General features: G+C 40.4%; 1 protein-coding gene across 1 annotated transcript; it reads right to left on the bottom strand.

The window, feature by feature from the left end:
* Nucleotides 1-1,130: 1,130 nt before the first annotated feature.
* LOC128367483 (TBC1 domain family member 8) lies at nt 1,131-24,427 on the bottom strand. The gene is made up of 20 exons (XM_053328024.1): nt 24,123-24,427; nt 18,393-18,503; nt 18,033-18,151; nt 17,619-17,847; nt 16,828-17,068; nt 13,765-13,972; nt 12,018-12,215; nt 10,418-10,567; nt 9,603-9,753; nt 8,513-8,727; nt 7,880-7,997; nt 6,484-6,769; nt 4,689-4,845; nt 4,464-4,562; nt 4,216-4,284; nt 3,822-4,083; nt 3,580-3,645; nt 3,397-3,483; nt 3,193-3,302; nt 1,131-2,458 (listed from the first exon to the last, which is right to left on the bottom strand). Exons 1-20 carry the CDS (start codon nt 24,247-24,249, stop codon nt 2,030-2,032), a joined length of 3,432 nt encoding a protein of 1,143 aa, XP_053183999.1. The 5' UTR covers nt 24,250-24,427; the 3' UTR covers nt 1,131-2,029.
* Nucleotides 24,428-25,418: the final 991 nt, after the last annotated feature.

Genomic DNA, 25,418 nt, shown 5'->3' with positions numbered 1-25,418 from the left:
AAACCTCTGAAAGGGAGAGGCCAAAACCTAAACTGGAAGGGCTCACTCAGGCAGGCAAGGGCTTTCTGTGGCTCCTATGACCGCTACGGCTGACCAAGGATGGATTTTGTCTGTAACTGCTGAGTCTGGTTATATTATGTAAGATTGTTGTTGGCCACAATGGCCAGTGGCGTAAATATCGACGGTGCAACGCCGTCAGGGACCCATGAAGGAAGAAAGAAAAGCAGCTGTCCAGCAGCTGTATTGTTTTTGTGAATGAAATAGCTTGGGGCGGGTCAGTAAGGTAGGCTAGCTGAGTGGCTGGTATGGGAGGAGGAAATGATCATTTGTCCAATCACCTTGATAGCTGTCAGTCATGATGAGTCGTGATGACGTCACGTAGTTGTTTCTCCTTTCAGTAGGAAAAAAAGCAAGGGATGAAAGTTGACTAGAAAAGGTAGTATCATGTTTAGCTAGCCCAAACAAAAAAGCAATGTGCAAAAGAGGAAGGAAAGAAAGAAGCAGGATGAGGGTAAAGCTAAAATGACCAAATTAGACACGTTTTTTACTCAAACCCAGGTAACCCAGGCAACCCAGGCAAACACTAGCGTCCCGCTACTGATGTAGTTTCCATATGGTTTTGATTTTAGTTTAGACTGAGTGCGCTGTATGTGCGTGTGTGAATGTAGGGGGTCACCATTGAAGGCCCAGTAAAAGACCCCATGCACGGTCTGCTACTGTCAAAGGTTATAACCCTGATGTGTAGAGCTGCAATTATTAATCCATTAATTGATTAATTGCAAACTATTAATCACCAACTATGCTGATAGAAAATCACAAAATGTCCAATTTCTCTGATTTCAGCTTCTGAAAAGTGAATATTTTCTGTTTATTTTAGTCTATGACTGTAAACTGAATATCTTGTTGTGGATTGTTGATCCAGACATTTTAGTTTTGGCCTTTTAGAAGCAACGATTCTTCACCATTTACTGACATTTTAAAGACCGATGGCATATTCATGAATCTAGAAAATAATCCACAAATTGATTTCTAATAAAAATAATGGTTAGCTGCTGCCCTGCTAATGTAGTTATGTAAAGTTATGACTACTGCTACATATCTCATAGTCTTGTGTGGGGTTTCCACAGTGTTAGAGAATAGTTCCAAGTGAATCTAACAAGTGCAAAGTGTTTTTTACTGTATGAAACAGTTTGTCCTGGCAGTGTTCATTTTGGCCAACTTGTGGATTTAACATTATTGTGCAGTTCCAGTATTTGCACTCATAAACAGCCGCAGACATGACTGAATGATGAAGTGAAATTGAAAATATTGGAGGAGAAGACAGTCACCACTTCCCTATGTGCAGTGTCTTTTATTTTAAAGGACAATTCCAGCGTTTTTTGTTTTTTTTAAACATGTTCTGCATTGTGAAACTTTTTGATCACTGTAGATTGTTTTTCACTACATTTGAAAAAGTCTAAAATATCAAGGTGCGTGCAAGTGAAAACACTTAATACAAAAGAAACAAAAGTTATAAAATCTGTAAAAAAAAACAAAAAACAAAAAACAAAAAACAAAAAAGAAGAAAACAAAAAAAAATGAATGAATGATAGATTTGTCCTTAATGCTGAACTGTTAGTAAGAATTATTCGGCAACACAATAACTGCCAGGCATCGTCATGGTGACAATAATTATATCCTATATATATATTTCCTAAATGGCCTGTTGTTGAGATTACAGGTGTCTTTTTGGCTCAAAATGTTTAAAGGAATAACTCGTCCTCTAGTTTTAAGACAGTGCTGTCTGTTGTCAGTTACAGGCCACAGTAGCTCATGTCGTCACAGGCTGTGAGTGTCTAGACAGAAACAAGTTGTGCCAGTGTGTTCCAACAATCATACCACTGATAAATGTTACAGATGACTTTAAAAAGGCTCTTTGGCTTCCTGACTAGCTTCTGTAGTTTAGCTGCTGAAGCCGCTGTCACATTCTATCATTTGATACTGATACTGTGGTTTTTTTCATCATCAGTGTAAAGTCAGTATGTTTCAGTCATCTGGTCCCTTGCTGCAGCGTGAGCAAACCGGACCGCTGGTGGTACTGCTTCTCCTTGGCTGCTGCTATTTTGGCCGACAGGTCCACCGGCTTCTCGAAGAAGTTCACCAGCGCCTGCTCGGTCAGCAGCGAGGCCAGGATCTGAGCGTAGCTGATGGTCCACTCGTCCTCGGGCGTCGCGTTCCCGTCGCAGACCCCGGTGTCAGAGACGGAGCGGTGGCGGGCCTCTGCGTTCAACTGCGCCGCCTCCGCTCCTTTCACCCCATCTGAGCCGCCGACCTCTGACGCCGAGCGGCCCCGGTGGCCGGCCTCTCCGATCTGCAGGACGAGGCTGGTTACCGTAGCGATGGCCTGGAAGAGGTCGTTCTCCTCCAGGTCGCCGTGGAACATGCTGTACAGTGTTTTACAGAACTGGATGAACTCCCGCTGTGGAAGAAGAGGAGGAGAGCTTTATAACACCGTTTCATTACATCAATAAGAGTCCAACCGATAGCCTACTGGATTTTTGGGGCCGATGCTGATACTGATACTGATATGAGGGAGTAAAACAATTCTGATATCGAAGTACACTTCACTGGGGATTTAATAATTATTAATTCCTATAAATACAAAACAACCAAAAACAAATAAATATAAAATGATGCCTATATAATAAAAAATATTGGTGCATATCGGACAACATATAATAAAACCAAACAGGGACGTGGGCAGGTGGGATACAATACCCCCTGCATACGTCACAGATTTACGTTCAGCCTAAAAACAAAACAATATGTTGATATTGATATATCTGTGATAGGAAAATATCGGCTGACCGTTTTATCAATTTAAAAAAACATCCATCAGAATATTCTACAGCAGATCAGTAGATTAGTGCTGAATTGATTTTAATATATGTATAGAGAACAGAAACATGAATCCAAATGAATGCCAGTGTTGCCTAGCAACCATTTACTCACACGTTAGCCATATGTCTAGGAAAGTGTGTAGCTATCCCTTCATATTTTGCTACAGTGTATAAAAATAGTTTATCACCTGTTTCTCAAGCATGTGAGGCTGATCTTTAGTATGGATACAGGCTTTTGGTGTAATGGGGATTTAATGAGCAACCACCACACATGAATGACAGCTGGTGTTAGTTCTGTGTAGTTAGTATGCACCTGGTTCATGAGCGGCAGAGGCTTCTCCACATCTTTCTCCTTCTCTTTCACCAGATCCTTCAACATCTGCTTCAGCTGCTCCTGGTAATCTTTCACCTCCTCTGTAACACCTGGAAACAACATTTCTAGTTAGAAACGTTTTGCCTGTACTGTGTGAAATCTCTAATGTGTCAATACACAGTAGATGAGTGTGTTTGGACCAACCAGTGGGCAGGTTGACATATAGGGGTCTGTTAGTGGACACCAGGGGGCTCTTCATCAGGGAGGGGTCGTCCTCGCTTTCAGTCAGAGCTGCAGACAGAGTGAAGAAAAAACCAGTCAGTCAGAACGATGAGGTCAGCTTTAAAAAGAAAGTGTTCAGAGAGGAGGAGGAGGAAGAGGAGTAACCTGGTGGGATGTGCAGGCGGTACAGCAGCCTTATCTTCTCATTCAGCTCCTCACAGTAGAAAGTGTCTGAGGGAAAGAAAAAGAGGAACAGAGGGTGAGCACAGACCATGAATGTCTCACTGTTTCATGCAAATAAGCATGTGTGGAGGTTTTGCAACTGCAGAAATAGTAACAATATTTATAATGACCGTCGGAGGGAAAACCCTCAAAAACCCCTCTCTGTCGTCTCTTCCTGTACTCACCCAGCCAGCCGGCGAACTCCCTGAAGGTGATCAGGTTATCGCGGTCCTGGTCCAGCAGGGTGAAGGTGCGGTTGGCCAGGGTGTCGGTGTGTTGGTTGGAGCCGCCGGGCCAAGGCACCAGCAGCCCGTACAGGCTCTTGAACTGAGGACGGTCCAGCCGGTACTGCCTCTCCATGTAGGAGTCGCCGTGCCTCCACGCTGCCGCCTCTGCAGCTGCCGCCGAGCTGGTGTCACCCCAGTACAGGCTGATGAAGTACTCAGTCTGGATGGAGGGAAGAGGAGGAGGAAGAGGAGTGGAAAAAAGGTTCATTGTAGAGAACTTAATATTTCAGCTTCCATTGAGCTATTTTAGTGAAGATGTATAGAAAGCATCAAGAAAAGGAGTAGTAGATACCTTAAAGAGGTCGTACACATCCGCCAAATTCTCTGGAGAGATGGAAACATCTGGTGTCACCACTCTCAGCTGCACACACACACAGAGAGGACACATAGTGGTGTGAGAGCAGGAATACAGGAGGACAAAGGCATGATTTTTAACTCTGATCTTCTTTAAATGACAATAATATTGTTTATCGCGATTATTTCTGAGACAATATATCGTCCAACAAAAGGAATGATTGTGACAGGTCTACATTTACTCACAGCGTTTTCTTTGGTAGTGTCTTCGTGAGCCTGCAGGACTTGGATCCTGTGTCGACAGCGAAGCCTCTCGATCTGTCTCACTGTCAGGTCTCCAAATTTCTGACAGGAGAAGAAAAAAAACAAAAAAAACGGTGTGAAGGGGATGATTGGAACTTGAAAGCAACAGCAAACATGTCATCTATACTCCATACAAATATCAGCTTGCATCACATGTGTGCCTCTCACCTCATAGGACTCGTTGATGAGGTCTGTTATGTTTGTGGGTCTCGCGGTGGGAACATCAGGGTTGCTGCTGCTGCTGCTGCTGCTGCTGGTCTCTGCGGCAGGGGGAGGAGGGGATACGGGACAAGAAGACTCTTCCCATCCAACCTGCTCGAGAAAACTACAAAACACAAACCCCAAATTTCACATTAATAAAACATCCTGACTGTCACACTGAATCTCTTTTACTGCGTTCAAACAGGCAGGTACAATTCAAGTTAAGGAAGTCACACTATCATGATTAAAACTAAAAAACTAAATACATTTATATAAATTTAAAGCTATAATAACCCTGGTTGGCAGTGTGTAAAGCAAACAGTGAGAGGAAGCAGTAGCAGAGCCTCTTTCTAACAGGTTCATTGCTATTGGGCAGAATTCACAGCTGAATCTGGTGAGAGACGAACACATTTAGAAGCAACCTCTACAGTACTGTGAAAACGTTTTAGGTACTTAGATTCTCATTTATCATACAACACCATCAAGGAGGCGTCCACTTGGTCTCAAATTTGTTCTGCAGCCTCACAGCGGGCTCAAACATCCAATCACAGTCATAAAGAACAGAAAGATCTTCATCAACATGAAGGATAAGGAGTCCTGCAGCAGATGTTATAGTCTTAATATCATGGAGTCAGAGACAGAAGCAGCTCAGATGTAAAAATCCCCAGAATAATAACTGTGGAGACTTCTAAAAGATGCAGGAACAACCAACCTCACAGTTACTTTCTTTTCTCAAAAAACACATTCAGTTGACAATGAAGTGGCATTGGTGCATTCCTACATTTAAAAAAAGTGATATGTTAAGTTGCAGCTCCCCTCCTACTTCATCCATATCCAAAATTCCTACAGTAACAAGAGTTTAGAGAGAGTATAATTCACACCGGGTTTTTGGCTTTGAGCCTAAATGTGCCCAAAAACTCATGAAAATGTACACACACGTCAGAACTAGTGAAAAATGTGATACTTTATAGGTCACAGAAAATGAACATTTCAAATGGCTCAACAGCACCCCTTAGAAAATTAAGAAAATTGAGCCCCTCGCTCCAGATCGACATTCATGAACAAAATTCAGTTCACATATGTATCATGTAAAGACGCCCAAAAAAGTCTCTTGGAGTCCCTAACTCCAACAGGAAGACGGCCATTTGGATTGGAATATTCAATTTTGACGCCATTGTTGCCTCGTTCTTTAGAGATTTGACCTGACCAACTTCAGATTCACTCAGTGTCATCTTGTTTAGTGTAGGTTAACGTTGTTCATGAAAAACTGAGTGTGTTGAGGAGAACTGCTACTATTATAAAGACAAAGCTTCATTTCTACTGTTTACTGAACTTTGTTTCAACTTAACTGATAAATAAAGCATGGTATTATTTTAGAAAGTGTCCTCGCTTCACCCTCGCTTCACTTCTAGTGCCCAACACTTTTGCACAGTGCAGTAAATGTGATACATGTGAAAACAGCAACAGCCCACAGTGGTTAAATGGGTACCTGAGGCCCCCCAAAATACAGACGTGTCTTATAGTGTTCTGATATACAGTCTATGGTGTCAACAAAATGTGTTGCGGTCAGAGAAAAGGGAAGTCAGTGCTAGCTGTGATACTGACAGGTTCCCATAGTTACAAATATTTAACTTCAACAATCGCTGTAACAAAGTGCATGCAGGATATTTGTGCATGAATATAAATATTTATATATTTATATTTATAACCAGTTTTACAAATAGAATTGAAATCTGCCTGCAGTTAAATATCAAGTAGCTACCCTGTGAGAATCATGAGCGCCTGTCCTTCGTCCGTGCTGGTGGACAGCTGCGCGGCGTTGGCCTCCAGCACGGCCAAACCCAGCTGGAAGATGGCTTTGATCCCGTGGAGGAAGAAGGTGTCGACCACGCAGACGGCGCTGCGGAAGGGCAGGACGCTGAGGAAGAGTGTGAGGAACCAGGAGAGGGAGACAGAGGAGAGAGTGGAGAGGTCTGGGAAGTGTTCGGCCAGCTCTGGCAGACGCTCGCCGATCAGCTTCTCGAACACTGACTGATCCACCTGAGCTCCTGCAGGAGGGAAATAATGAAGCCAGATGTATTTTTGTTACAGAAATATATCTTAACAGCAAACATTTATTGAGTTTTTCTGTGTTACAATGAGGGAAATTGTTTCTTTTCACCAAAAAGTTAAACTAACTCCAGCTTTATCCTCTCAGCTTTGAATCTCTGCTTCACACACAAAACACAATCACTGCTATTTCAGAGCTGATAAGACATCCACAAGCACCTGTTTTCTCACAGGAAAAAGGAAATTGTCTCAAATGCATCTCGCGCAACGCAAATAAACAGCGGAGCACATCACAAAGCACAGGAAATTAGCCTTTAGAGTTTGAGAGCATTTTGAGCTGTCTGGTGTCTGAGAGGCAGCAGCTCAGACACAACAACAACAACACACAACTGGGATTGAAAGTAGCTTTTCTCTTTAAATGATCCAACACAGAGTTTGATAGTATGAGTTTAAACTATGTATGTTTTCTCTGAAGCAGAGAGAAGCTGAGAGAGTGAATATGTGAATAAAGCTTATGTAGCACTTTTATATCCTTTGGTCATATTTAAAAAAAAACATATATTTTTGGACATTTCCCTCTTTTTTTATTATGTTAACAATAAAATCATCTTAAATCTTTTTACCATCTGTCCAGTTGTTCTAACATTATAGGCTTCAATAGCATTGTTTTGTCCTTGTCCCTCACCCACACTTCAAACATTTAACAATGAAAATAAAGTTTATTCCTCAAAATTGACCCAGGACGACAACAGGTCATTTAAATGAGGCCTATTGACCATAACTTCCAAAAATATGTGTAAAACCTGTGGTAATAAGCTGGAATGAAGTTGGCTTAAAAATATCTAACACGGAGTTGGGTGATCACTTATACTTTATACTTTATAAACAGTCAAACTAAACCAACCAGTCAATTTTATCCTAAAAAGGTAACAACTGGCAAAACTATCGGTCATATGATACATCACACTATTTTTAAATATCGCTCTAACACTATATTTAGATGTGGTGGAAGTGACATTTGTTCAGGGTCAGAAATGTCAAAAATGAGCAAATGGACTTAAAAAAAAAGGTAATCCAGTGTTAAATCATCTCTTCTTGCTTCCTCTCACCTATGACCCTACGGTTGAAGTAGTCAGGCAGCATCCTCTCACACACTGCCACCAGAAGCCAGAAAGCTTCTTCCTCTTTAGCATAGAGCAGCAGCACCGACGCCAGGATGTTCATAGACTGGACAGAAAGAGACGAGAGGGGGATGAGAGGCTGTGTAGAAAACAGTCAGGATACACAGCAGCCATCGAGTGATCAGCTGACACACACGAATATGACACCAGAGAACTCCCAGAGGCAAGATTCACCTCCAGACAGCTCCTGATGGCTACTATAAAGTCAAGTCCAGTAGATTTTTCTTATTATATACATAAATTAAATATTAAAAAATGATCTAAGGGCTCCTTTTTTTTAAGAGCCTATATCCTTAATCCATCCATTCAGATAAAGAAAAAATACACAAAAATAACCTTTTTAAGAAAAAACGAAGTAATATTCATATATATTATATTTCAATTTCAATAGCTCTATGTAGTTTTATTGCTATTTTTTATTTTTTAATTGCTGATTAATGGAGAAATTGAAGAAATAACAAAGCTGTTTGATAATAACAACTTTAACCAGCTTTGCTGACACTTCTACTGCTGCTCCATCAAGGCATATTGCTGATTATACTGCATATTATAAATGATCACCTGACAGTAACCGATCTTGGGGTTGCGATGGGCGTAGGCGGTGAGGACGCGCCTGAGTGCGGCGATGCCCGTGGGGTTCTGGAAGGCCGGGTGGTCCGGCAGCGAGCGGTGCAGGTCCCGCTCTATCTCCTCTGTGGCCAGGGTGCTCAGACCCATGGACTTCTGCACCAGGCTGGTATAGTAGCCCTGATGAGACTCCAGCTCTGAGGATGCATCTGCAAATCCCACACACACACACACACACACACACACACACACACACACACACACACACACACACACACACACACACACACACACACACAAACACTGTTAATTAGCTGGTCTGTTTTCCACTGCAGGAAATGACTTCCTTCCCCACAAGCTCCATCAAAGCACACCCTGCTCTCAACTCCTTTGTATTCATTCAGATGATTTGGGACCATTGCCCTGTTTTTGAATTGCATTTCATTGCTTGAGCAACAGCAGGGTATTTTTAAAGATTCAGTGAGGGAGCTTTTTATCTCACACATGGATCATTGGTGAGTCAAGTGAAGAACTGAGGATTCAACTGAGAAATTAATCAGTTGATGAAATCCAGGAGATGCTACAACAGTCTACATCAGCTAATGTTGTTTTTTTTGTTATTGATTTCTTCATGTAGAAATGTGGTCATCCTTTATTTTGAAATACTGACGCAATTTTAAAAAAAGAAAAAAGAAGAATAAAAAGTTGGCAACCCTGTATAGGACTCTAAAAAGTTTCTCTCTCTTGGTTCATATAGGCTGTGTATATTCTTTTTTAATGCCACTCCGGTTTCAGTTTCATTCAACAACTTGACTGCCTGCACGGCCGAGGACGACAGCTGCTGCTGCGTGGTGAGGAAATGAGAGTGAGCAGAGGAACCAAGCGTAGCTAAATAAAAGCTTGAGTTTAGCTCTGACTGACAGTGTTGGTGTTTTGACAGAGAACAGAAGAGAAGAGGATGTGAGCTGAAATACAAAACACTCATCTCTGTCATTTGTGAGGACCCTCCAGTGACTACAGCAACTTCTGTTAATAAAAACTGCTTCTATCACATATAGAAGCTCTGTGATTTTAGACTTCTCACCTGAAAGTGTCATCCACAGCTCACCCCGCAGTGACTCTGGTATCCCCATGGAAACCAGCCTCTGGATTTTCCCTGTGCGGAACATGTGGATGCCGCGGCCGAACTCGGTGAAATGATCCTCCCACAGCCTCTCCCTCATCTGCTCCATGCTCTGACACACACATACACAGATTCACAGATAAACACGCTGAGACTTGTGCAGACTCATGTACCAGATGCTACTGCTGATACTGCTTCATAGTAACAACAACTAACTGAGTCTACTCTTACTTCATTTAGTGAATTTGACTTTTGACGCATTTTAAAGGTAAAGTGTGTAGAATCTTAAAGGTGGTGTATAGAATTTTAAAGGTGTAGTATGTATAATTTTAAAGGGACAGTATGTATAATTTTAAAGGTGTGGCATGTTGAATTTTAAAGGTGCAGTATGTAGAATTTTAAAGGAGCAGTGTGTAGAAATTTAAAGGTGCAGACTATATAATGTAGCGGCATCTAGTGGAAATGGAACTTGGCAGAAATGGAATATAATTTTCATAAGTATGTTTTCATTAGTGTATAATCACCTGAAACTAAGAATTGTGTTTTCGTTACGTTAGAATGAGCCCTTTCTATGACCATAGAGAGCAGGTCCCATTACATGGAGGCCACCATCATGTTTCTACAGTTGCCCAGAAGGGACAAACCAAACACTGGCCCTTCATTTCATTTCAGTGGACCGTACATTCTCTTAAATTCATGGAGGAGGGGTATTTAGGTGTTCAACCTCACCACTAGATGCCAGTAAATCCTACACTCAGCTTTCAGCCTCCAGTCACCTTCTCATTGTTGGTTCCCTGTTGGTTTTGGTGGAAGGCAGTCATCAGAGCCTCGCTGTTGATGGTGTTACGAAGAACCTGCTCTTCGATCTCCTCTTCATCAGAGAACCCGGTGTCGTAGTAGAAGGTGTAGTAGGGTGTCGGGGAGGTCTGTGGTAAACATAAGGGAAAGAATCATTGGTCTCAGAAATGCCAAAATTGAGCAATAACTTGGACCTGTTGTGGCTTCAGGATTGCATTTGCTATAAAAACAAAACTAGTATTGGAGAATTGAAACCAATGATGTGTAATAAATGTACCAACTGAGGTAAAAGAAGACTATTTTTCTGTGATGGAGAAAGAGATGCTCGAAAAAAACTAACTCAAACATCATCTTCATTAGCATTGCAGTCATAAAAAACTGCCAGAGCTGTTTGGTATTCAGAGCACATACAATATGTCAATCAACTCTAAAAAGATCTGCCTGGTCCACATGTGGAAGCATGTGAGAATATATTACATATAAAACACAGTGGCAAGAAAAAGTAAGAGAACCCTTTGGAACCCTTTACCTGGTTTTCTGCATTAATTGGTCATTAAGTATCAACAACCACAATGTATTTGATGATAATAATATTTTGTGTCTATGTTGAACAAACCCATAAAACATTCACAGAGCTGGTGGAAGAAGTAAGCAGGTAAGCCTTAAATTTAATAACCGGTCAAACATTCTTTGGCAGCAATAACCTCAGCCGAGCCTTTCCGGTAGCAGTGGATCAGACCTTCACAACATTCAGGAGGAAATTTGGATCATTCTTCCTCACAGAAGTGCTTCAGCTCAGTCATATTCTCAGGATGTCCAGTGTGAACGGCTCTCTTGAGGTCATTTCGCAGTATCTCTATTGGGTTAAGGTCATGGCTCTGACTGGGCCACTCCAAGAGGTGGATTTTCTTTGTTTGAAGGTATTTTTTAGTAGATTTGCTTCGATTCATGATGACCCCCTTGACCATACTTTACCGTGGGATGATGTTTTCATGGTGGTACGTGGTTCCCTTTTTATATATGCCCTTCCCAAAGTACTCAACATTAAATTTCATAAGTCCACAAAACATTTTCCCAGTAGCGTTGTAAAGTATCAAGGTGCAACTTAAAGTTGCAGTATGTGGAATTTATTGATATCTAGAGGATCGGACTTAGTAGTTTTAGAATATTATGTTTTTAAGAAAGTTTTGATTAGTATATAATTACCTGAAAATAAGAGTTATTGTGTTTTTGTTACTTTTTTGTTGAGTGTTCGTTTTTTGTGAGTTTCTCTGCCAATGTAGGTTCTTCTACATGCGTGGAGGGGAAGGGGAGGTGTATCCAGTTGGTTGCAATCTGCAACCTCACACTAGTTGCCACTATATCTTACACACTGGTCCTGCAGTGATTGTTTTTTTGGCTTACTGCATGGTGTCCTATCGCCACCATACCTGTTCAATGATTTGTGTATGGTAGATGCATGAACAGAGATGTCAACCTGTTCAAATGATTCCTTTAAACCTTTAGCTGTTAACTCAGGTTTTTTTGTTTTTACCACTATTGATCTATATAAATCAATATTAAAGAGATGGTCCATACCACACTCCTCTTGCCATGTTTGCTGCTGCGGAACATGGACTGTTTCCACTGTAGTGCTCTGAGTCTGGAGTTGAGGTTCTCGACCAGCTCGTCTCTGTCCTGCAGCTCAATCAGCTGGAAAGCCTTTTTAGTCCGAATGCTCACTATGACGGGGTTAGGGAGCACACTGGTGCTCTCTGCTTTTTCTATGGATAACACCTAGAGATAAAACAGAAGACACACACCCACTTTGTCAGAGAAATGTTCCATTCGGTGAATATAAAGAAGTGAAAACAATGGACTGTGTGTTTTTCTACAGATGTTGCCTGGTGAGGTCAAAATTTAAGAAAGATGAAAGAGAACAAACTCGAAACAAGAGAAAGAAACAAAAAGGGTTTGGCTTGAATCTGGTGCAAACTACTCCTAACTGTTTTCCATGAGACATGTACTCACATACATACTAACATTGTGTTTGCAATATTTGGAAATGGTCAACAACCTGATGATTTCTCCTCTCGTATTACAAAAATATTACAGCCCAGCTACGCAAGAAAAATGTAGGAATTACAGAGACAATGGATGTAACAGAGAATCAGGGGGAGCAGAAGTGGAATTAAAACAGATTAGGTGGGCGGAAATGATTATTCTTTTCTATAGACAATGCCTCAACAGAGGAAATGGGGGCTTACACCACAGTGGTGTAGCAGAGAAAGTATGCATGACTCCTCACATTGTTTGTGGACAGACCGGCAGTTTGCTGCTAATCTCTGCTTTTCACAATGAACCAAACCTATTATCACACATTACTGCTGTAATACTACAATAGAATGTACAATTTTTTTTGGACAATTTAGAATTCAATTTCCGTAAAAAACATTAATTTAATTCAGAGTTTCTTTAATTATTTATACCTTAACAGTTTACTTTGACATGTCTTCGACATGTTTCACCATCTGTCCTGACAATACTCATAAAAAGTTAAATATGCAATGTTAAATCCAACAACAAAAATATATGAAAAGTCTTTGATACTATTTATTAGACTGAAATTCTGACATATTCATTTTGATCATTTATGCATTTGAATTCTTACAAAACACCAGACGTGCCCTTTAACAATATTAAATGCTAAATGTGGATATGTGACTGCAACATGTGTTAGTTGCATTCTGTAGCACACTACATTTCCCTCTGCTACGATAATGTGTGAGTGTGGAAAGGTGTTAATGTGTTAATCTTTAATCAGCAGCTGGCAGAGTAAACACACACTGTTTAACAAACTGGTGTTAAATACATACAGATACCTAAAAACACTGTATCCCTTTAGACAACATCAGATAAAAAAGTCATGCGGGACAAAGGCAGACTTATTACTAAAAATTCAAGTGGTTGCATTCCTTTAAAGGGCTGGAAATGACTCACAAAACAACAAAATCCCTAAATTTAGGATGTGAATATGTCTGACTTCAGATTGTTTTATATTGCAGATTTACATCATGACATAAAAGAACGATGCCAAAATACCAGGAAGTTCATAAAAATCTTTTAAAGGAATTTGGTATGGTAGAGTTTTGAGTGGTTGTTGTGTCTGTTGTAATCATGTTTTTTCTATTTAAACAGGTTTCTTTTTTACTATAGAAATTTTGTTAAATGGAGAACAAAGTTTGATGTGGTCGTATTTTTAAGATACGGGCTAGTCTTGCATTTAACATTGATGTAGACCACTTGAAAGCACCATTATTATTTGATTCTTTTCTGTTTCCAGTACCTCTGATAGGGGTATGAGCAGGGTACAGCGGCCTTCCTCTCTGCTGCAGAAGCACAGATAGCTGTCTGTGGTGTACAGAGTACCGGCAGTGTGGCAGCGAGCATGGGGCGTCCACACCGAACAGGAAGCCACCTCGTGAAGCCTTTCACCGCGAGGAAGCCGAAACAGAGCCAGGACGTACTCTCTTAATGCTTGCTCCTCTAGAATCCTGGTCAGAAAATAAAGAGACAATAATATTCATGGGTAACTTGGAGAAAGAGTGACTGAAGGAGTTTCTGGGCATTAGGAAGCAAAACAAACATAACCAGGATATATTCTCTTCTTTAGAAGGTGCAGTTTGTAGAAATAATGCTAGTGAAACAGACTTGACAGAAATGGACTGCAACATTCATAAGTATGTTTTAATTAAGTGTATAATCACCTGAAAATAAGAATCATTGTGTTTTTGTTACCTTACAATGACCTTGTTATATCTACATATGGAGAAGGTCCTTCTCCACAGAGGCTGCCATGTTGTACCACCATGTTTCTACAGTAGCCCAGACTGGACAAACTAAACACTGGCCTTAAGAGGATCTTTGTCATTTTAGGTTAGTTTTATGGCCACTGTAGGTTCTCCTATACACTTGGATTGGGGTGGAGCTGGGGGTGGGGGGTTATCAGTTGGTTTTCAATCTGCAATTTCACCACTAGATGCCACTAAATCCTACATACTGGTCTTTTAAACCTGCAGTCAAATTGCACAAACTATAGTTAAGTCTGATTTGTTTTGCAGGTATTTGGTCATTATTTTTGACCATATGATGATGCTAGATGATGAAAGATATTATTATAATAATCATTGTGTCCATGAATGTGAGAACTAAATTTCACAGCAATTCAAGAAAGAAAGAGAGAAAGAAAGAAAATTGACCTCATGGTGGGACTGCAGGAAAGGTCAGAGGATCACCAAAATAATTAGGATTCAACCTCTGGGGACCATGAAAGTCTGTACTGAATTTCAATCCATCAAAACATTGTTGAGATATTTCAGTCTAAAAGAGGTGGACCTACTGACAGACTGACATTTCCATCCCTGGAGCCATGCTGCTAGCATGACTGCAAACAAACAAAGAGCAGATGTAATGTGACCTGGTTTGTTTGGGCTTTATTGTTGTGCATGATGGTTAAAAAAACAGTACCAAGCTAGGACCTAACACACACATAGGACATACTAGAGATGCAGATTTTCCCTCAATAATCTTGCATCTTTTTTTCACCTTGAAGGGACAAGACATTTCATGGATGAAATCATGTGACATGATCAAGACTTCAACCAGAGGTAGGACAGAGTTAGTCATACTGTATACTCCAAATAAAAACACATTTTAAGTCTTTGCCTCTGTAAACATTATTCTTCACTCCTAAATATCAGCACCAGCAATTTGTTGACAATGTTGTGATTTTTCATTCATTTTTGTGGTACAGTCTATCTTATGGATAATGCATTTCTAGTCTAATCTTCTTCTCTTGCACTGTGACTTATAAGCTCCTCCATCTGGCATGTGCACCATTATAACAGACAGTAACAAGCAGTTTCAGCCTTTGTGAAAATACCAAGTCTATTTTTGGAGTATATTGCTGTTATAGAAAAAATGCATGAGGTAATCCCTTGCAAACTCTGAGGAGTCAGGTCTTTAATATCAATGTAGTCAGTCTACAATGCAACACACACACATAGGCTTGCTGCTAACAAATAGATAGATAAGGGGGCAGATCTGGGGTGGGGGGGGGGGGGGGGGGGGGGGGTTGGCCTCTGGGCTATGATGAGAGGCAGCGTACTGTCCTCTTTGACTGGAAGCCAAAGCTTCAGCCCTGGAGAAGAATTCAGTATAAACACAGCTTTCAACTTTGTGACCCAAATCTTCTCATATTCCTCTCTGGAAAACACCCACCCAACATAACTACCATGCAACATATAAAGTCAGAGGGGCGAACAAGATGTAAAAAAGAAAAAGGTTTAAAAATAGGTTTAATGTTATATAAAAAATGTGGAAAAGCACTAGTCTAAAGATTTCTTGGCAGACAGAAGTAGTTTGTGGACTATGACATATGTTTTTTACATCAATCAATTTCTTTCAATAAATGTTGTTTTTAGGACTGGATAATACAGAAATTAACATGAAGAACTCTTATATTAAAATTCAGGGCTTAAACTTGAAGTAAATGAGTGGTGAAGTTTATAATAGTTACCCAATTTAGGAAAATATATTATGATTTCTCTATTCCGCAGTTTTTCTTCCTATATTTCATTGTCTTCATTCTTTACTGTTACAGTACATGTAACTCTGTGTTTGAGGTTCAGCAGCCCGCTTCTGTTTCCTTTTTTTTGCCATTCTGGACTCTCTGTGGTTTCTGTGTTGCACCCTTGTACTTTCATGTACTTTTTTTTTCTTCCTTTTTTCTGTTTTTTATCTGTTGCCCTGATCGTGCCTAAACACAACAATGCATTTGCTATTCACAGGTAGCATCAAGGGTTTTATTTTGTGTGGTGTGCTGCCCACATTTACCCTGGGTTTTTTTTAACTCTGTTTCCTGTTATGGTTTTTAAGGTTTTTACATAGACAGAAATAAGTGAGCCTGTGTGTATGTGTATAGTGGCATTTAAGAAAGAATGCTGTGAATAAAAAGAAGTTATGATCTATTGCGCTAAATGTGTGTGTAGTGTAGTACAGAAAACAGAAGGCATGCAAAAACATCTGATAAACTAACGGAAACTGTTTTAAAACTACAAGACATAAGACTTTTTTGTTTTACTTCTCTTGTATGTATGGGAGATGCTTTCATGTCCAACTGGTCATACAATTTGAGTTACAATTCAACATACATCCAACACACCATATAATCTTATTCTTAGGTTAGGCCACTCTTACTTTATTTAACTGACAGTAAATTAGACTGGTATTTGGGAAGTCCCCTGAACTATGACCTGAAATATTATGAAGTAAACACGAGCAGTTGAAAGCATCGTCTCGACAGTGCTGTCAGTTCATATCGGTATCAGACAAGAGAACCATTGCTGACCTCTTGCTGATGCGTGTGGGCTGCTGCAGGACTCGGTCCAGCTCCAGGCCTTCACTGTCCAGCAGCCGTCTGAGGGCAATGTCAGCCAGCTGACCAATGACCCCAAAGGCCTCGTCCAGGTTCAGGAACATGGAGAATTCCCTCTGTCGCTGCCGTGTGCTGACCCGGATCGCCTCGGGCATGAGGCCAGTGGAGACCCGCTCCAACCGCATCACCTCCGCCCAAGGGATAACAAATTTCACTGTGGAAAAAGGAGCAGGGGGAAATATTTCTAGTTCTTATGACTGATTTCATGTCAATGTGACTACTAGCTAAGTGAACATAGTTGTCATAGTCATAGTTGTGTTTCCATCCCAGGGTGCATTTTTTAAAAAGGCTACAAGAATCTATGAAACTACAAAGAACGGTGGCTGCATACATGCCCAACATTACTCGCTTCAAAGACCAGCAGCACAAATGTTTGTACAAAGACCGCATTTCCCATCGGCCTTGTTGTGTCCTGAACACTTTCCTGAAAGACATCTACCTGGCACTCTTCCATTCTCCTTCAAAAAGTTTATTGGCATACTCTCACAAAATTCCTTTTGATTGTAAAACAGTCTCCATTTGTAGGCTTGAAAGGCGACTGAAAAGGTTGTGGCCTCTTGCAGATCTTTCGGAGGCCCTCGGTCAAAACAATTACTTTCAAGTTGACCCATGAGTAAAATCAATCACTGGTATGTCAGCACATTAAACACATTGTGGGAAATGACTGATGTTTGAAAACCAGAGTCCACTTTGGATGCACAGACCTTCTTTCCCCAGCAGGAAGGAGTAGAAGGCCATGTGGTTGATGCTGAGGTAGAGGAAGCCCTGTCGAGGCACGCGGCCCTTCCAGCAGCAGCAGGAGAAGTACGTCACCAGCTTCTCTGACGAAGGGAGGCTGAAGTGCCGCTCAAATTTCAGCAGCACCTCCCTGAACTTCTCTGGGTCCTCTTCCTGGGCGGCTTGGCGACCCCGAAACTCCTCTGCGATCAGGCCCTATATCGGAGAGAAGCTGCACTTATTACTTGCAAGACATGGACTGTTCAACATCCAAGACATCATCATTCATCATTATCACATCATTTACAGTGAGGTGGATGCTTTAACCTAAAAAAAAGCCTTGAATCCTTTTAAAAAACAAGCTTTGTCAATGTCTCAAAATCTAAAGTCAGGTTCCACACCTTGACTTTGCCTTTGACGAAACCGGCAACATCCTCCTTGTTCTCAAACACGGACAGAGAGTGAAGCAGGTTGTGGGCCAGCCAGTCCCAGTGCTTGTTCACTTCCTCTCTAGCAGCACCTGATGGACAAAAAGACAAGACATAGTAGGGAGTTTTCACCCACATAATAATAACTAACTTCATAATGTAATGATGCACGTGTAAGTATTTTTCCTTTAGGATATTACTGTATTTTATGCAGGTGGGAAAACAAGCTAGTGCAAGTGTAGTCAAGTATTTGTTATGAAATGATAAAACAGAAGAGGTGGAAGTGAAGACAGAAAGTAAGACGTTGAGCAGGAAGCTTAATGTTCATCTCACCGCTGGCGATCACCCAGCTGACTTGGGAGCCAGGAACCTGGAGGAGGATACGGAAAGGTGTGACCCGGGCGTTGGAGTCCAGCACCGTATCGAGCGCCCCCACCAGCAGACCTGCAGAGATGACGATGCACAGAGAACTCTGCTGTTGACATTATGCAAACATATCCCAGAGAGAGAGCTGCTCGGGAGGCAATAACAGTCTGACTGGCTGTCCAAACATACTGTTAACTAAATACTCTAATACATTGTGTGTCTGAAATTTTATTGCAGTGTCTGAGTTCTGTATTGAGAATAATTATTGCCAATCCTTCCCATAGTGGATTCAAATGTACCCTCAACTATGGCTGGGCAATAAAACGATAGTGATATATATTGCGATAGACACGTAATCAATATCAATAAAAAATACCTTGGGTAGGAAGTTCGATAATTTCACTGAACTTCATTGGAAGAAACCACCAAGGAGAAAAAAAGGGCGAAGCAAGGTTGGTTGCATGAACAAACTCACTCGCTCCCTGGTAACCTAGCAACGTATAACTATAAAGATAACGATGTGAGCTTATGAACTATAAAGTGATTATGTGTTGATCAGAAGTATTTCAGACACTAGTTGCTGTGATGTTTCAGTATTTACAGACCAAACTGATGTTGAAGTGCTATGTGCAAAAGAGCTACCAGTGTCAAATTAAATCGTCATTAAATTAATCATCAAAGAACTAGCTAGCTAACTGCTTAGTAATGTTGCGAAAAGTTGTACTTTAGGTTTACAATAAAAGTGATAAAGCACCATTATAAGTTATCATCCATTCCACCTCATGAAAACAGTGTCCGCCTTCATTTTGTTAACTGCTACTCAACAGTCTGTCAAATTAAATCATCATTAAATTAATCATCAAAGAGAGACTGCAGTCAAAGAACTAGCTAGCTAACTGCTTAGTAATGTTGCAAATAAACAAGCTTTAATGCATTAATGATGTTAGAAGTTCAACAGCCTTGCTAAATAACACAGTTTACCTAAAAGCTACAAGCTAATATGACAGCTAGGCTAACTAGCTAATCTAGGTCAGAATCTTCAACTATTTCGTGAACCCCATTTGATAGGATATTGCTTTTAAAATGTTTTGTTACTATAAATGTATGAAACCCATAACCAAAGTAGTCTTACATTCTGTCATTGTGTTATAAATAGTGAAAATAAATCCCCTCTGGACCCTACTGTCAGAATTGTCTAGGTAATATAGTATAGTGTGGTCAAAGTGGCTTTTTGCTGAACAACAGCACTGGGCTTTATGTCATTATCTTCCTCTCATACTGTAATTCTCCATAAAGCACTATACTCTTTTGGCTTTATCCAGAAGCCTACCTCCTCCAGAGTTTCCAAATTAGCAAATAAATGACAGCAAATACTGTGACACTGAAAGGAAAAGATGCTGTGTGAAAGACCTGTGTAAATACAGCTGAGTAAAAGCAAGTCAACAGAAGCCATACAAGCTACATGTAGAATCCTGTCAAAAGAGCAGATTTCAAAATATCTTAAATATTAATTTGACTATAATTTTAATTGTTGAACATGAACCAAAGATCCTGGTTTACTGAGATACTAAATCAACAAACTGTAATCTAATTTTAAACACAACAGTATTTCACATCTGGGTGGCAGAAACCCAACAGCAGGTCTGAAGGAGGCAAAGGTGATGGGTGTGGAGTTTTTTATGGCTACACAGTAGCTACACATTACTTTCATTCATACTACCATCTTTTTAACCATTAACCACCTCGCTGTATCAAAATGGCATCATGATTTACGCCATTTTGGAGAATGATCAAACCAACATATCCGCACTTTCAGAACAGGCTGAAGCTTTGTCTGAAGAGGCAGCCGTCATCACGTTTTCATCTGCGTAGACCACAGCTAATCTGCATCATGCTTTTCCAATGAGAACAACACACGTCTTGCTTTGACGATGCTTTAATTCACATGAAAGCACTTCCTCTGTGTAAAATAAGCATCTTGGGATGGTCTGAGTGGTTTAACATCCTGTATTAACCTTTAAAACATCTTTAAAAAATGTCACAAACAACAAAGAATTTTAGAAAAGACTGAAAAGCATTATGTTTATCCACCACAAGTCTGCATTATAGGATCTGCTGAAGGATCAAGTTTTAAATACTCACAGCCATTAAAGAATTAGCCCTAAGGCTGTTGCAGATCACTCTGCTGATGCACAATAATGTTCTGCCAAATCCAGCATCTACTACATCATTAAATTAGCTGACGACACGACAGTAGAGGGCCTCATCAGATAATTGTACATTTTAGGACAACATGAGGCCATCAGCGGTTTCACAGGGACACAGGTCAACATCACCAAATGTCTCATAGAGGCTTATCGCCAGTGATCCCTCCTGGTCCCTAAACACCACCATGCTGGCCAAAAGGGCTCAGCAGAGGATTCACTTCCTGAGAGGACTGAAGCGAGTGAGTCATCTATCCTCCTATAGGGGCATGGTTACGGTTGCCTTGTTAAGAATACAGATGTAAAAAAGGAAGCTCTCCTTTATGATATACATCAGTCAGAAAAGCTTTTATCTAACATATAAACATGTCCAACATTAGTCTCAACTGTGCATTTTTTGGCAGCATTATCAGCCAGATCAACCCAACCTGCCACAGAACAGTGGGAGCCTGCATATCAAAGCTATGCCTTCTTATACCTGATGCACAAACACAAAAGAAAAAGAACACACACCTTTGAGATGTGACGAGAAGAAGAAGAAGAAGAGTTACATCAGTTCTCTCACATAGTGTATGATTTCACTCAACAGCTTCAGGGTTGTCAGCTTGTAAATCCTGCAGTGAAACCACCCCACTCTCTCTCTCTCTGCCAAAAAAAGAGAAACTAACCCTGAAGGTATTTCATCAGAACGGGATTCACTCGAGACTTTTAGTATCTCGTGATAGTTAAAATGTTGTTTAAGGGGCTTTTCTACCCAATGAGCGACTGTTGTTTTGGTAGTTTTGTATGAAAATGCAGGATATGTCAATACTGAATATCCTGCACAAAATATCATCTGTTGCATAGTTCAATCTAAAAGTAGCAGTGTTCAAAAATACCCTTATTATTGGTGGAAGTGTAAACAGGTGGAGAAGTAAAGATAAAGACTCCTCCAGCAGACAGCTCTGGCTCACTGCCAGATGCCAAACCACATCTACCGAGTCAAAGTCGACCTGCCTGAAGCGGCGAACCCCGGCAGCCTGGCAACACACAGCCATCCGTCTGTCACCGCTAAACCACTGAAGGGGGTTTTTACACTGGTAAACTTTCCCAAAAAAAAAAGAAAAAAGGAGTGAATATGAATAGTTCTCTTTCACATCGCAGGGGGAATACTTCTTTGGAGACATAAAGGCTACAATCAATCTTTACAAGGCTTTGAAAGAGAGAGAAATACAGCATCTGCTTTCAGATCTATCACACTGTAATGTCTGTTTTCTCTTGAATGCATCACAATGTATTATCTGATGTACTTTTACTCTGTGGATTTATTTCAGTCATACAGACACATTAAAAGGCAAATGGAAGCTACTTTGTTAAATGAATCAGCACAAACAGTGGTATGAAGAAACTGACTGCTCAGCTGCAGATGTTTAGTTGCCCAGCCCTTCTCAGAAATCCTGCTCAAAGTAGGTTATCGCTTTTTATGACGGGGGGTAGGACAGTGTGTTGTCACAGCTTAGTAACCACATTGAATTTCTGTTTTTGCTTTCATCTTCATAGCTGGAAACCTTGAACAACGCCGCTCTGTGTTATTTCCACCACCTGTGCGACAGGAATGCCAAAGTGAAGGACGTGATTAGTTAATGTTACACGATTTGACAACAGGACTTGACCCTTTGACCCCCTCCTGCTATGGGAACGGCAGGGACAAACACATAGACAAAAGTAAACCCGGGGCCAGGAAGTTCCCACTATTCTGTTTTATGACAAGCAGGGTGAGGCGGGTTTCTGTCAAAGGGGGAAAGACAGAGCATAAAGAAGACACTGTATTAACTGTCTGAATGTAATTAAGTGTCACTCATTACATAAATCTATGCGACAGACAAACCACTGATGTGTTCTCCGGCACACAGATACAAAACAGTGGAGAGGAGGAAGTGACAGAGAGGAAACAGCAAACAAGCCGCTCTGGAGAAAGCGTCCGAGCAGTGGGAAGCAGTCAGACTGGCTACAGCTGCAACAAGCACGTGGGCCCAAATGTGTACAACAATCACTAAATAAACTCACAGAACCTGTTCTACAAGATGTACAAATGCAAATCATGAATTTCATCATCATTAAATCTAATGCAACAGAATATGACAAAAAATATGTAAACCTGCCCCAACAAGAAATTACAATAAAAGGTCAGTGCTCCACACCCAGATGACACTTTAACTGACTTTATTCTTCTTATAAAAGACAAGTCCAAGAACCAATAGGTCAGTGTGTGCCTAGTCTTTATCAGTGCTCTTATGATGTTTATGGCATTGTCACATGAATATTGCTCTGGATTATTATATTTCATGTTGTTTTTAAGGTTGTATGAGTTGCATAGTCTCTTCTTATGACTACTGCAGAGTTCATATAGTTCTTATTACCTGTATAGTAGAAAATAAGAGTTAGAATTGAATAGAATACAATAAAAGAAGCGGGTTCATTTCACATTATAAGACACATCAGTGAGAATAGTAAGAGAGCCATAACTAAATATTACTGGAAATACACTAATGCAAAATAACTCCATAGTTACAGATATGTAATAGAACTGCAACTCGCAATTATTTTTATTATTGATTAATCTAGTTGATACAAATTTATTTAAAAAACTTCAAAAAATATACAAAATGTATAAAAGAGAAAAGCAGAAAACTGACTGATGTACCACTCAGGAAAGCTAGGCTTACTGTAATAAACCTGACTTTAGTTAGCCTAAATGCTTATTTATATAAGATTAAGCCATTCTACAAAGCCAATGGAAGGTAAACACGGTGAGGCTAACTTAAGCCTGGTTTAATTAAACACAGTACCTGCCCAAGCACGAGATTTCAATATAGCTGAGTAGTTTAGTTCATAAAAATGTCAAAGAATTGTGCAAAAGTCATTTTCTGTAATCAGTTCTAATTGACTCATGTGCTCAGTAATGCTAGGCTTAATGTAAAAAGCCTGACTTCAGTTAGCCTAAATGTTAGTTTAAGCCATTCAATTAATCCAACAAAAGGCTAACATAGTGAGGTTAAGTCAAGCCTGGGTTTAGACTACTAACTCTTTGTTCTTGGTTCCCAGACCTGTGTGAAACATTTATTATATGAACTAAAAACATTTTGCTCAAAGAACTTTTAGGTGTTTCAGTTTGGCTTAAAGATTGAGAGGTGGAAACTAACAATTGGCCTTGGAAAAGTGGGTTTTAATGTTAGTTTAACAGATCCAGTTACCTTTAATCCTCCTTTCTGGAAAAACCCTTCCGGCCACTCCTGTGTTGTAGTTATTTACCTGTGATCCAGCCTGTTTGCTCTTTATGGCATGTCCTGTATTGTTCTGGTTGTTCTGGTTGTTTACCTGTCACTCTGTCAGCTGTCTCCCTCTGGCCTTCCCTCTATGTTGTCTTATACTGGAGTTGTTTACCTGTGGTCATGCCTATACTGGCTCTATGGCTCTTTTCATTATAGTTGTTGTTGTTGTTGTTGTTGTTTACCTGTGATCTTTCCCGTCGGTTCTCCATGTCCTCTCCTCCTCTGCAGAAGGAAGAAGTCGTTGCTCTTCTCGGTCACCCACAGCTTGAGTGCGTTTTTCAGCAGAACTTCCTCTGGGTTTAGCCACATTGCTTGCAGCAGGGAGGGACCGGGGGAAGCCCTCCGCCGTGTCCGTCTCTAACAGCGGGCGGTGTGTGAAGTTGTCTCCGCCGGTCCTCCGGCTCGGCAGCGGCCGGCTCGCTCCTAAAGCGGCGGGTTTTCGGGTTTGTCCATGATGATCCTGCTCTCCCGACAGCAGGCTTCAGACTTTCGCTTCACGTCTGTTCTCTCACGCCCGACTTGCAGCAGCTGTACACACCAGCCGAAGATCGTCTATTAGGAAGAGGTCTCACTCTGTAGTTCAGAATGTTTCACATGGTGTTAATAAGTGAAGGGACTTTTTATGAATGAAATATAGCCTAAAGTAGTCTGAGGATCTTTTTATTTCTAAATAAGCCCATTGATCATTAAATTAATTTTATGCAAAATAGTTTTTCATGATCACAAATGAAGGTTTTTTGTCTTATTTGAGCACAAATCACTGCAGGTGTCTGACGAATGTAAAATAATATTAAATATTAAAAGAAAACAAAAATCAGCGTCCTCTACAGACTATTGGCCGTATTTAACACTGTTATTTGTTTCCTTGGATTCTAAAAGTGTTAAAGTGTAATTATATCCTTTAAAAATGATAACTGGACTTCAGCATTTCAACTTTGTGTGGCTTTGTGGAGAAAAAAATTTCTTCTACTTCCACATCTGCTTGTATTTCGCCAAATTTTTAGAAGATAAATATAGCCTAAGGAAAAGGAGATACATAGATCTAAATGTAATGTAAATATAGGCCTAAATGAAGACGGAAAAAATATCTCAGTGAAAAATTCACTGCAGCTTAATATTGTAGGCCTACTGGGAGAAGTGGGAGAAGTGGAAAGAATTTAGCTGTGTTTGTGACCACCTACACCCAACATTGTTATAGAATTAAACTTAAAGCCCCCTTTGTACAGCCTGAATGTTGAAGTTGATGGATGTAGTATTTTAGACTTTGGCGCCCCTCAGTGGTGGTATGAAAAGCTACCCCATAGATTAGACCCAGGGACCCTAGAAGAAATGTGCTGAAAGTGTAAAAATGACCCGTTTTTTTTTTTTTTATAAAAACAAAAAGTTTTGTCATCAAAACAATTTGAACGTTACTACACTCATATTAAAATTATAAACATATGAATCATAAAACCACTGCATAACCTAAAAAATAAATA

The sequence above is a fragment of the Scomber japonicus genome, chromosome 11 (genome assembly GCF_027409825.1).
Source record: "Scomber japonicus isolate fScoJap1 chromosome 11, fScoJap1.pri, whole genome shotgun sequence".
NCBI lineage: Eukaryota > Metazoa > Chordata > Actinopteri > Scombriformes > Scombridae > Scomber > Scomber japonicus.
Note: the sequence above shows the minus strand (reverse complement) of the source record. Positions and strands in the feature narration are given on the sequence as shown.

Excerpts from the sequence above, each read along its gene's own strand:
- LOC128367483 (XM_053328024.1), bottom strand. The coding sequence starts at position 24,249 with ATGTGGCTAAACCCAGAGGAAGTTCTGCTGAAAAACGCACTCAAGCTG. Across the intron at positions 10,568-12,017 it reads AACATGGCAAGAGGAGTGTG|ACCTCCCCGACACCCTACTA; the intron begins GTATGGACCATC and ends TGTTTACCACAG. Across the intron at positions 2,459-3,192 it reads CTCTGCCGCTCATGAACCAG|CGGGAGTTCATCCAGTTCTG; the intron begins GTGCATACTAAC and ends CTTCTTCCACAG.